We start from the raw sequence: 12,848 nt of genomic DNA, 5'->3' as shown, positions 1-12,848 counted from the left end.
TCTCTGGGTACCATGTGTGTGTTCAGTGCCCCCAGAGGCCAGAAAAGGTATCAGATCCTCTTAGAACTGGAGTTATAGACAGCTGTTAGCTGCCATATAGGTGCTGAGAATTGAACGATGGTCCTCTGGAAGAACAGTTAGTGCTCTTAACCACTGAGCCATCTCTCCAGCACCTTAATTTATTTTTTATAATTACTTGAAATCCAGGGCCTCACACATGCTAGGCATATGTTCTATTACTCACAATTCTTCAACTTTGTGTTTTTCTTGTTTTAGGGTTGGGCTGCAGAGAGGAGTATAGCAGATTCAACACAGTGCTTTCTACATAATAGGAAAGCACTTCTGTGCTTAGGGCTTCATTTCTTACTAAAAATACAGTGTTGAGTAAAAATATTTCTGGATAACATTGACTTTGTGGCAGTAATTGTTTTGTATTAAATTTTCTAGGCCATGGATCATCTGCAGTCCTTCATTGCAGATTGTGATCGAAGAACTGAAGTGTCTAAGAAAAGATTAGCAGAAACTCAAGAAGAGATAAGTGCTGAAGTGGCAGCAAAGGTAAGAATTTTAGTCATTTCATTAGTTCAAAGTATGCTTGTTTTTGTTTGTTTGTTTGTTTGTTTTTGTTTTTATTATTGTTTGAGATGGGGTCTGCCTTTTTTAGCCTAGGCTGTTCTGGTGCTCACTTTGTAGACCAGACTAGCTTCAAACTCATAGAGACCTGCATGCTTCTGGCTTTGCCTCCCAAATGCTGGGATTATAAAGTATAGTTTTAATTTTAAAATATATATTTAATTTTAATTTTATTCACTCCATTTTTAAAAAATTTTCCCTCTTGTATATTTGAGACAGGGTCTCACTGTGTAGTCTGTGGCTGACTAGGAACTTACTATATGGCCAGGCTGCTCTTTAACTCAGAAATCTACCTGCCTTTGCCTCTGAGTGCTAGGGTTAATAAAGGCATATGCCACCATGGTAGGCTCATTCCAACTTTTTGATTTTTGGCTGCTCTTTAACTCAGAAATCTACCTGCCTCTGCCTCTGAGTGCTAGGGTTAATAAAGGCATATGCCACCATGGTAGGCTCATTCCAACTTTTTGATTTTTCAATAATTAGATAGTAAACTTAAATAGGGAATTCTCTGGAATTGTTTTTACTTACTCAAATGCTAACTAATATAGCAATCATATAACAGAGTAACACTGATAATTATGTTTTATTCAGAATTGCCAGTCATACATGCATTCATTTGTAACAAATATATGTATAGTTTCTTCTTCCTTCTTTAATTTATTTAGTTTTTGAGAGTATTTTTCTGTAGTTCCAGCTTCCTTGTAACTAGCTCTGTATACCATGCTGGCCTTGAACTCACAGAGAACTTCCTGTCTTTGGTTTTTTAGGTTTTGTGTATACAGTGTTCAGCCTACTTGTATACCTGCAGGCCAGAAGAGAGCATCTCATTCATTACATATGGTTGTGAGCCACAATGTGGTTGCTGGGAATTGAACTCAGGACTTTTGGAAGAGCAACCAGTGCTCTTAACCGCTGAGCCATCTCTCCAGCTTCATGAGTGAATCAGAACCCCTGAAACTGGAGTTAAATTGTGAACCACCTGATAGGGATGCAGGGTGCTGAACCTAGGTTCTTTAAGTGTTGAAAGAGTTCTTAACCACTGAACCATCTATCTAGTTTCTTGATTCTTTTGTTATTAAAACACATAAGCTTGTGTAGCTACCTCCACAGTTTAAGATACTGAAGTAGCAATGAAAATAATTTTATGGTTGGGGTCATCACGATATGAGAAACATATTGTGGCAATATTAGAAAGGTTGAGAACTACTGATATAAGGGATCATGTATCTCATGCTTAAGCTGTCTACCAGTGGTTAGGTTCTACGGACCTGTATTGGTTATAACCTCGAACACAGTGACTCAAACTGTGTAATAGATCAGTTAGAGTAAACTTGATTGCACAGTACTCTTGTCTTAGCAGTCATGTCCTGGCACATGTTTTATAGTCAGCTGGAGGCTGCTGAGACATTCTTTGAGAGCTAGACTAATCATTTTCTTTTAGTAGTTGCAGAGGCAGAAGCATCATACCCAGTTATGCCGTGATTTTTCAAGCCTTTTCTTAGGACATGCTTGTTTTCCATTGGTATAGTAAAAGCAAATGTACGAGTAAGTTTAGAATCAAAGTACAATTGTGAAAGTGCAGATGTAAGGAGGATTGAAGATCTTTGGTTAAATTATCAGTGTTAATTTAAAGAAAACATCACTTTGATAAAGAATAGTCATAAAAGAGTTGGGACCCTTGAGGAAAGGAATGTCTTGGATTTTGGACACTTTAAGAAGTAAATATTATTGGAATACTACTTTGTTAAGATCGAATGTTTCTATTAACTTAAACTTTTATTTATAAATGTGGTGATGTACTTGCGCTATATAATGAGTCTGAAATACATTGTTTTGCTCCTTTCGATTTTTTTTTTTTTTAATGTTATGGTTCTTTTATGTATGTGTGTGTGTTTTGCCTGTGAGTATGTCTGTGCATCATACACGGGCCTAGTGCCTGTGGAGGTCAAAATAAGGCATTGGGTTTCCTGGAACTGAAGTTATAAATGGTTGCTAGCTGCAATGTGGGTGCTGGGAATTGAGCTCAGGTTCTCTAGAGAGCAGCCAGTGATCTTAACTGCCGAGTCATCTTTTCAACCCTTCGTTCTGTTTTTCATTCATGATATTCTCTTTTGTTTTTTTCCAGGCTGAACGTGTTCATGAATTAAATGAAGAAATAGGTAAATTGTTGGCTAAAGTGGAACAACTAGGAGCTGAAGGAAATGTGGAAGAATCTCAGAAAGTCATGGATGAAGTGGAGAAAGCACGAGCAAAGAAAAGAGAAGCAGAGGTAAAATTTGTTTGTTTGTTTGTTTGTTTTTGGGGGGGGGTTGATTCTGTTTTGAGACAAAGTCTTATTGTGAGACCCAGCCATGTTAGAAAGAGTTAAGTTCTTAATAGTGGTAAAATGTTAGTGTCTGTACTTCTTATAGAACATATATTTAACTGGAAATTATTCAAAATTTTATTAAAGGAAATTAAAACAATTCAGAAATGTTTAATTGCTATTATAATGTTGGGTTCTGTTTTAAAGTAGCTTTTGGAAAATTGGAGCCATTGCTATATTGAAATTTATAACTCAAATGTAATCAAACCAATTACCCACATTAAACAAACACGCCTTTAAACAATGTGCTACCTACCCTTTTCCTCAGTAGTTTTACTTACCTAACAGTATCATCTGCTTTTACCTTGGGCCTTCTGGTTCATATTTTATATAGGTAAAAATTCTAGCATCATGTAAACAAATTCTGTTTTGATTGGTATATCCCCTGATATGTAGAAACTCATATTTTGTGGAGATTGTGGTATAGTCTTTTTCAGTAGTGTCTATTGGACTTACAAACTGATTACACCTAGACTACTTCATGATGATCTCTGTCTTTTCAACTCTGGGCAGTAAGCTTTTTTTTTTTTTTTAATTCTTAAATCTCAAATTTAAAATATTTTCATGCTTAGAAGTGCAGAGTTGCAGATGAAGTGATTCACACCTGCAGTCCCAGCAGTTGAAAAGCAGAGTAAGAGGACCATAGATTTTTAACCAACCCATCTGTTGAGACCCCATCTTGAAATAAAGAAAAAGATGGCAAGATCTGTTGTGACAAGATTAAAAATGAAGTCCTGTCATTCAAACTAATGTTGGGTACATACTGTTTTTACTTCTGTTCTGTTCTTGTACTCTGGTTCTTCATACCAGTGTGGAAAAACAGCAGAAGGAAGCAATTTTAGTAAGTTCTTTAGCATATTGTATATCTGAATGTAAGAATTTAGTACAGGAAGGAGGATAAAAGGAAGAAGTCATCATTGCTCCTTATAGCACCTGTATAACACCCATATCATATGATGACCCTAAGACATTAAAGAAAATATTATCTGGAGGAAGAGAAAGGCCTATGACATTGAATGCATGTTAGTTATTTTCACATATTTCCTCTTTCTTGGAGTTTAACCTGGGGCTTCATGCAAGCAGGCAGGGTAAACACTCAACCATTGAGCTTATATTCACACCCCGCTTTTTTTTTTTTTTTTTTTTTTTTTTTCCAAGACAGGGTTTCTCTGTGTAGCCCTAGTTGTTTTAGAACTGGGAGATTTGCCTGCCTCTGCATTCCAAGTGCTGGGATTAAAGATGTGTGACCCCACTGTCTGTTTTATCCCCTTTTAAAATTTCCTTTTGAGATAGAACAGGACCTTGAAGCTGCTCAGTGTAGCCTTAAACTTATGATTTCCCGGGGCTGGAGAGATGGCTCAGAGGTTAAGAGCATTGCCTGCTCTTCCAAGGGTCCTGAGTTCAATCCCCAGCAACCACATGGTGGCTCACAACCATCTGTAATGAGGTCTGGTGCCCTCTTCTGGCCTGCAGGCATACACAGACAGAATACTGTATACATAATAAATAAATAAATATTTAAAAAAAAAAAAACCTTATGATTTCCCCTGTCTTCATAGTTTGTGTAATTTCTGATGATAATAGCAATTCTCCCATTGTGAAGTGTTTTTCTTTTGTGATTAGTTAAGTACCTTATTTATACTTTGAAATTACCCCCCCTTAAAAAGTCTTAATTGTTTAATATATATGAGTGTTTTGCTTATGTGTATATATATGTACTTTGTACATACCTGATGCTCATAGGCTGGAAGAAGGCATTATACACTTTAGGGTTGGAGTTATGATAGTTGTAAGCTGCAGTCTGACTACTAAGCATAGAACCTCTGGACGGAGTAAGTAGCCAGTGCTCTTAACCACTAAGCCATCCTTTATAATATTTTTAAATTTATAGATTATAGTATCCATTGATGATTCGTGTGTGTGCGCGTGTGCCTGTGTGTACATAAATACATATTCTCACGTGTGGGTCTACGTTCATGTATATACATATGTGAAAAACAGAGGATAACCCCAGGATCTGTCTGCCTTTTATTTTGAGACATAGTCTCTCAATGGCTTGAAATTTGCCTGGTAGGTAACAGCCACTCAGTTCTAGAGATCTATCCTCTTGTCTTTCATCTCCTCATTATTGAGATTACAAGCACGCACCAGCATGCTGTCATTTAGAGGAAAGGGCTTGTGTGGTGTGTAGGTGAGCAGACGACTTCTAAGAATCAGTTTTTTTCTTCCACCTTGGGTTTTCTTTTACAATGTGGATCTTAGGAATTGTACTTCAGTGATCAGGCTTAACAACAAGTGTCTTTACCCCCTAATCCATTTTTCCAGCTTTGCCTGGCAGCTTTTTGTTTTTTTAACTTTGGTTACAGGGATCAAACTCAGGTCTTAAGGCTTGTAAATTAAGCACTTACAATTGAGTTCTTAGCCCCTTCATTGGTGATTTCTTCTTTGATCTTTTAATTCTCTTTTAAAGAACTCTGTACATTTTTATCCAGCTATTTTTATCAATATTATTCTAGCTAAAGCTACTTAGGCTTGGAAAATGTTTTTAACTGCCATAAACAAAAGAACAGAATCATCTTAGTAAACAAAAGGAGGATAGTGGATTGGCAAATTTACCAGTATGTGTTGTTCATTGATGAACACCATGTCCGTGTTTGGCAACAACTCATCAGAATCCTGATGAATATTAACCTTTCATCTGTTGTCTTGGGCAGGGGGAGTGAAGGATAGATGAAGTTTTGATCTTCAACAGAGCTCTCTCTCAACAACTTTGAAAACATTTTGTATGTATACATTATATTTTCTTACAGAACTTTTAAGGACATTTGTGTGATCATTGTCTTTCTTATTTTATTTAGGAAGTTTATCGGAATTCTATGCCAGCTTCCAGTTTCCAGCAGCAGAAACTTCGAGTCTGTGAAGTTTGTTCCGCGTATTTAGGTCTTCATGATAATGACAGGCGACTTGCTGATCATTTTGGGGGTAAACTGCACCTGGGATTTATTGAAATAAGAGAGAAACTCGAAGAATTAAAGGTACATTGCATAAATTAATATTGCTTTCTTTATCCTGGTTAACTAGTTCTTTTACTCTGTATCTGTTTTGTTTTTTTTTTTTTTTTTTTTTTTGGTTTTTCGAGACAGGGTTTCTCTGTGGCTTTGGAGCCTGTCCTGGAACTAGCTCTTGTAGACCAGGCTGGTCTCGAACTCACAGAGATCCGCCTGCCTCTGCCTCCCGAGTGCTGGGATTAAAGGCGTGCGCCACCATCGCCCGGCTGTATCTGTTTTCTTTTGGTTTCATTGACTAGGTCTTTGCTGTGTAGCTCTGGTTCATCTTGAACTACTGACAGTTCTCTTGTCTCAGCCTCCCTAATATTGTAATTACAATTAGTTTTTGAATAGTACTGTGCTGAGAAACAGAAGGTCATGTAGATGTGATTTAAAAAAAAAAATGATTTTATGTGTACATTGTTCTGTCTGATTGTTTGCCTGTATGCCAGAAGGCGGCATTGGATCTTATTGTAGATGGTATTGAGCCACCATGTGATTTTTGGGATTTGAACACTGGACCTCTGGAAGAACAATCCTTTCTTCAGCCTGTAGTTACGAGTTTTTTTTTTTTTTTTGTCAGTGTTAACTAAGGAATGATGGGGGGCGGACTAAACTCAATGGTAGCATCCTTGCCTTTCATGCTTGGAAAAAGACAAATGATGAAATAAAATTTTAACATGTTTTTCACAATTCTGGAAAGCTAACTTAGAAGTCTAATAATTGTACATGACAAAATTTTAAATTGGGTTAGTAGTTGTATTATATGAGAAACCAGATAGAGTTTAAAGTAAGCATAAATAAGGATTTGTCCAGTAAATTTACAACTGGTTTTTAAATTATTCATTTTAAAGAGAGTTGTAGCTGAGAAGCAGGAGAAAAGAAACCAGGAACGTCTGAAACGAAGAGAAGAGAGGGAGAGAGAAGAACGGGAAAAACTGAGGAGGTATGTTTGGGTTAGAAATAGTACATGTGTTTGAAACTCAGTCTCTAGCCTAAAGGGTGTATGACTTGAAGGTGCTATTAAACTGGTTCTGGGCATAGAAACTTAGAGATTTTTGCCTTTAAAGAATGTTGTTATCATGCAAGCTGGGCGTGATATTACTCAATCCCACCAGGTGGAAAGTGGAAGACAAAAACCAGTTCCCAAAAGTTGTCCTCTGACCTCTAAGAGCATGCCATGGCATACTGTGTCACATGGGGCTGTGCAAAATAAATTAAAATGTAATAATTAAAAACAAAACATTTAGAACAATTAGAAATATTAAGTGGCATGAATATAGAATGAGGCAGTCAAACACATTTATCAAAGGTTTAGAAAAAAGTCAGAAACATAGTGGGGCTGAACTGCGGTGATGCACACCTTTAATCCCAGTACTTGTGGGCGGGGGGGGGGGGGGGGAGGCGGGTGATCTCTGAGTTTGAGACCAACCTGTTTTACATAGTGAGTTCTAGGACAGCCAAGGCTACACAGAGGTACACTATCTCAGAATACAAAAATAAAAGCAAAATTACCTTGCAAGACCATTTTAATAGGAATGATATAGATTCAGTAGCTTATATTTATCTAAAATGTTTTAACCAGGAATGTTTCAAAATTTGGAGTGTCTGAATTGGGGTATATATGAGTAGACAAACCTCACCTGTTTAACTTTTCTAATTTAAAATCTGAAATGATCCAGAAATTCTAGTATTTGAGTGTCATGTCTGAATTTCACATTTTCCTGCTAGGGGTGTTCAGCCTTTTTAGTTCTTAGCTAGTCACCTGAGCTAATATGATTTCCTTCAAGATTGTAGAAAAGCAAATAAGGAATGTTTCGTGTCTTTAGGGTAAATGAGTTACAGTAAAACCTCTTGCTACCCATTGATTATTTTTTTTCCCCCATACTGGGCTAGATTTGTACCTTCTTAGCACAGAACTGTGGCCTTTCTTTTTTTTGGTGGTGGTGGTCTTGGGACTTGAGCCCAGGGGTGGTATATGCTAGGCAAACACTCTAATCTACCACCTTTTATACTTTTTGAGGAAGTATTTGGGAGATTTTGGGAGTTTTGTTGTTGTTGTTTTTTGTTTTTTTTATGTTAAACTGTTACTGTTTTCTCAGTTGTAGGAGCCATAAGTTATCATTTTGTTTTGTTTTGGTTTTTGTCTTTTGTATTGTTTTTTCAAGACAGGGTTTCTCTGTATAGTCCCAGCTGTCCTGGAACTTGCTCTGTCTTCCCCTTCACCACCACGTCCAGTGGAGCCATAAATTATAAAAATTCATTAACTTGATATAGCAAGTCTGCTTATATTAACTCATTAGTAAATTTAGTATTTTCATATTTAGAGTGTTTGAACATCCTTTTAGCCATTGTTGCCCATTAACATGTTCATAACTTTAAGCATTTTATAATAGACTGTCATACCACAAAGAAATTTACCCTTTCAATACCATGTACATTGCTCGTGTACATGGCGGGCACACATGTGTCACCCTGCTTAGGTGGAGGTCAGGACTTTTCACCATGAGAGCCGAACTCAGGCCACCAGGCTTTTATGGGAATGCCTTTTCACTAAGCCATTTCATTGGCTTTTGCTGGTAGTCTTTTTATTTTAAGAATAGACCAGAACAATGCTATGTTGTTGTCATCTGTTTTGAGAAATCTTTTGTCTCTTTCTCTTTTTTTACTGCCTCACCCCTTCCCCATTTCTAATTCCCTGTGTTTTACATTTAACAAATTTTATTTTAGGACTTGCTTCTTTGTTTTTAGTGTATGCTGAGGTTGTACTCCCCTTATCCCCCCAGTTTTTTCTGTTTATGGGGATGTGTTTGTGTGTGTGTGTGTGTGTGTGTGTGTTGGGGGGCGAGGGATGTGAAAGTCCGAGGACTGTTTTCTGGAATTGGTTCTTGTCTTTCACCTTATTAAGGCAAGGTCTCTTGATTCTGTGTTTTTTTTTTTTTTTTTTTTTTTTTTTTTTGGTTTTTCGAGACAGGGTTTCTCTGTAGCTTTTGGAGCCTGTCCTGGAACTCCCTTTGTAGACCAGGCTGGCCTCGAACTCACAGAGATCCACCTGCCTCTGCCTCCCAAGTGCTGGGATTAAAGGCGTGCGCCACCACCGCCCGGCTGATTCTGTGTTTTTATCTGCTGTTTTATTTTTATTATAGTGACACGGTCTCTGTATCCCTAGCTGTCCTGAACCTCTGTAGAATAGGCTAGCCTCAAACTTACAGAGATCCGCCTGTCTCTTAAAAGCATATGTACCACCATATCTAGCTTACTTGATTGTTGATTCTAGGTCTTGTGTAACCTGGGCCAACTTCTTGAGTGCATAGATTTCAAGTACTTTGTCACTATGCTTAATCCTAGGCTGTTTTTTCTAGGGATATTGTTCAGAATTGCATTATTTAGAATAGTGTAGATAAGCATTATATATAGTGTAGAATAGTATAGATAAGCATTTTACATAGTGTTGGAATTCACAATTTAAGATTCGACTGATAGAGTCAAATGACCTCATTTTTTGTTGTTTGTTTGAGAAAGGGTTTCTCTGTGTAGTCCTGACTGTCTGCCAACTTACTCTGTACACCAGGCTGGCTTCTAATTTACAGAGATCCTCCTGCCTCTGCCTTCAAAGTGTGGGATTAAAGGGACGTGCCACCAACACCCAACTACCTCACATTTTTTATATGATTGTAGTATTTGTAGATGGTGAGAAAGTTGGTCACTTATTACCTCTTTTTTTTTAATTTCAGAGTATATCCCCATTGAAGAAATATTTAGTTAGGCATGGTGGTGCATACTTGCAATCCCAGCACAAAGGAATCTAAAGTAGAAAGGACCTGCAGCCTTGCTGCTAGTTTAGGCTATGTAGAGTTTGGTTACATAGTGGGTCTTCATTCAAAAAAAAAGAAAAGAAAGAAACAACAAGGCAGGTTTGGTGGTTCATATCTATAATCTTAGCATTAAGTAGAATACCTATTTCAAAGCCAACCCGGCCTGCTGGAAAGTTGAAACAGTTTTTTTAAATGCTGTGGAATTGAGGAAGTACTGTAAATATGTTCATAAGACAAAGTTATAAAATAGTATTATACAAGCTGGTTTTTAATTGCTCCTGATATAATCATTTACTAAAAATAAAAATGTATGTCACTTACTAGCTATTTATATGCCAGGCTATGTGTTAAGAATTTGCCTTCGTTTATCTAATCTGTGTTAGTTAGGTTTTCACTGCTGTTTGAAAATTCTTGAGGAAACAGTTTAAAAGGAGAAAGATTTGTTTTGCTTGTAGACTCAGAAGTTTGAGCACCTAGTTTGCTCGCTCCATTGTTGTGGGCCTCTCATTAAGGCCCACACCATAGAGACTGAAAGACACAAAGGGTCATGGTAGAGAAAAGCTACTTACTGCAAGGTAGGCAAGCACAGTAAGCTGACATGAGAGATTCAGACTTAGGATGCTCCCTTCAAAGAACCTACTCCTTTGAACTAGGCCTCATATACTGGTTTCTATAACAACAGAACCATCAAATTAAGAATCTTTTATGTGGGACTGGAGATATGGCTAAGGATGCTTGCTGCTCTTTCAGAAGACTGAGTTCAGTTCCCAACAGCCACATTGAGTAGTACACAGCTGCTTGTGACTCCCAACTCCATGGGATCCAACACCTTCTGTCTTCCACAGCTATCTACATGCACACATTTTAAATATTGTCTTTAGATTTTATATCCATTGATTGGGTAAGAGCCCTTATGATTGAGTTGGCCTTTGATGATTAGATATACCAGTTGGTGACTAGATCATTAGCACATTAACTTTTGAGGGACATTGCATAGCCAATGACATTTATATTGCTATTCCTGTCTTTCAAATGATAGATTAAACCAAGGGAGGGTATATAACTTTCTCCTGGTTGCATCGACAGAGAATGGATAGAATCATAGTTAATATATAGCCCAAAGCATACTTTAAAATATGCTTGCCATTATATATACACTCACACCACAAAATAAACCCTGCAGTGTTAGGAAATAGAATTGTTTATTGAGTACTAACACTGCTGGGAAATGTCAAGAGTTGTTATATAAGGTGATAATCTGGGGCTGGATCATTTGGAAGGTAGAGAGATGGTTTGCTGGTTTAAGCATATTTAAACTCACATATTTCCATTTCTGGGGATCCAGCTTCTTCTGACATTAGACATGCACATGGGTTACATACATACATGCAGACAAATACGCACTTTTTTTTTTTTAAATGGAGGAATATCATTTTGGGATTGGAAAGATGCTTAGTGATTAACAACATGCACTGCTCTTCCAGGGGACCTGAGTCCAGTTGCCAGCATACACAGTGGGCAGTTAACAATTTCTTGTGACTCAGGCGCCACAATATCCAATGCTTCTAGCTCCTGAGTCATGCATAACCAGGCTTACATGTACACATACACACTTAAAAATATTATTTTCTGGGCTGGAGAGATGATGGCCCAGCAGTTAAGAGCACTGACTGTTCTTCCAGAGGCCCGGAATTCAATTCCCAGCAACCTGTGGCCCACAACCGTCTCTAATGGGATACAGTGACCTCTGTTGAGCAGAGGACTATGCAGGCAGAGCACTCAATATACATAAATAAAAATAAATTATTTTCTTTTTTAAGAAATATAATTCATGTTAATGGACAAAGATGTAAAGTTGAGTTCCTTTTCTTGGGCCTGTAGTATGAGGTTGTAGGTTCAAAATGGGCATGTTAGATCTTGAGACATTTTTCTTTGTTCCCAGAAGACAAAAGCACAGTGATAGTGTGAAAGCTATAGAAAAATAGGTGTGTGTGTGTGTGTGTACTTTTTTTAAATTGTTATTTGTTTGTTTGTTTGTGTTGTTCTAGTCTAGGAAACAGTTTCTGGAGAATTGCTTTTGTGATAAGCACACAGTTTCAGTCTTCAAAAGTATATTCTTTTCTAAGTCAAGTGTCTAGTTGAAGGAACTGCTGTGACAAGGTAGAGAATTCTATAGAGTTGTTTTTTTGCTCTTTTTGCTGGGGGTAGACTCCAATGCATAAGTACATGCTTTGCTTTTATAGAAGTAAATGTCAGAGGCCGGGCGGTGGTGGCACACGCCTTTAATCCCAGTACTCACTCAAGAGGCAGAGGCAGGTGAACCCCTGTGAGTTCAAGAGCTAGTTCCAGGACAGGCTCCAAAGCTACAGAGAAACCCTGTCTCGAGCCCCCCCCCCCCCCGAAAAAAAAAGAAGTAAATGTCAGAACTCAAGGAAAATATCATTTACAAGTACAATGTATACCACTTAAAAAATTTATATAGTCACTTTTCTAAAAGTAGATATTCTTTTTTTAGGTCCCGCTCACATAGCAAGAATCCCAAAAGGTAGGTACCATAGAACATGGATAAAATAGTGAAGCTGTATTTTTCAAATGTATATTCTTTGGATTATATATCTCTTAAATTTGAATGGCAATTAATAAATTGTTATTGACTGAGCTGGGCAGTGGTGGAACACACCTTTAATCCCAGCACTTGGTAGTCAAACCCTGTCTTGAAAAAAAAAAAGAAGTTATTACTGACTTATTCTTTTATAGTTCAGGTTTGAGCTGTTTCTTTAAAAATCTTTTGGAAGTTCATTAAATATATGATAGGATTTTTAAAATTTTATTTTATATGCATTGCTGTTTTGCCTGCTTGTATGTCTGGGTGAGAGTGTCAGATCTTGGAGTTAGAGACAGTTGTGAACTTCCACCTGGTTGCTGGGGTTGAACCAGGGTCCTCTGGAATTTCAGCCATTGCTCTTTCCTGCTGAGCCATCTTTCTAG

General features: G+C 37.5%; 1 protein-coding gene across 7 annotated transcripts in view; it reads left to right on the top strand.

Annotated features, from left to right (window-relative positions):
- Positions 1 to 12,848, top strand: part of Luc7l2 (LUC7 like 2, pre-mRNA splicing factor) — a 60,332-nt gene that overhangs the window by 36,285 nt on the left and 11,199 nt on the right. For 5 of the 7 annotated variants that reach the window (XM_057789390.1, XM_057789393.1, XM_057789388.1 and 2 more), the window contains 5 exons: positions 448 to 558; positions 2,759 to 2,902; positions 5,857 to 6,033; positions 6,900 to 6,991; positions 12,376 to 12,405. In XM_057789390.1, coding sequence (XP_057645373.1) covers positions 448 to 558; positions 2,759 to 2,902; positions 5,857 to 6,033; positions 6,900 to 6,991; positions 12,376 to 12,405 — 554 coding nt within the window. The remainder of the gene's footprint in view (positions 1 to 447; positions 559 to 2,758; positions 2,903 to 5,856; positions 6,034 to 6,899; positions 6,992 to 12,375; positions 12,406 to 12,848) is intronic. The other 2 variants (XM_057789399.1, XM_057789389.1) reach the window with 1 other exon arrangement.

This window comes from Chionomys nivalis, chromosome 1, assembly GCF_950005125.1.
Source record: "Chionomys nivalis chromosome 1, mChiNiv1.1, whole genome shotgun sequence".
In the NCBI taxonomy this organism is placed as follows: Eukaryota; Metazoa; Chordata; class Mammalia; order Rodentia; family Cricetidae; genus Chionomys; species Chionomys nivalis.
This window is presented reverse-complemented; position numbering and strand designations above follow the sequence as displayed.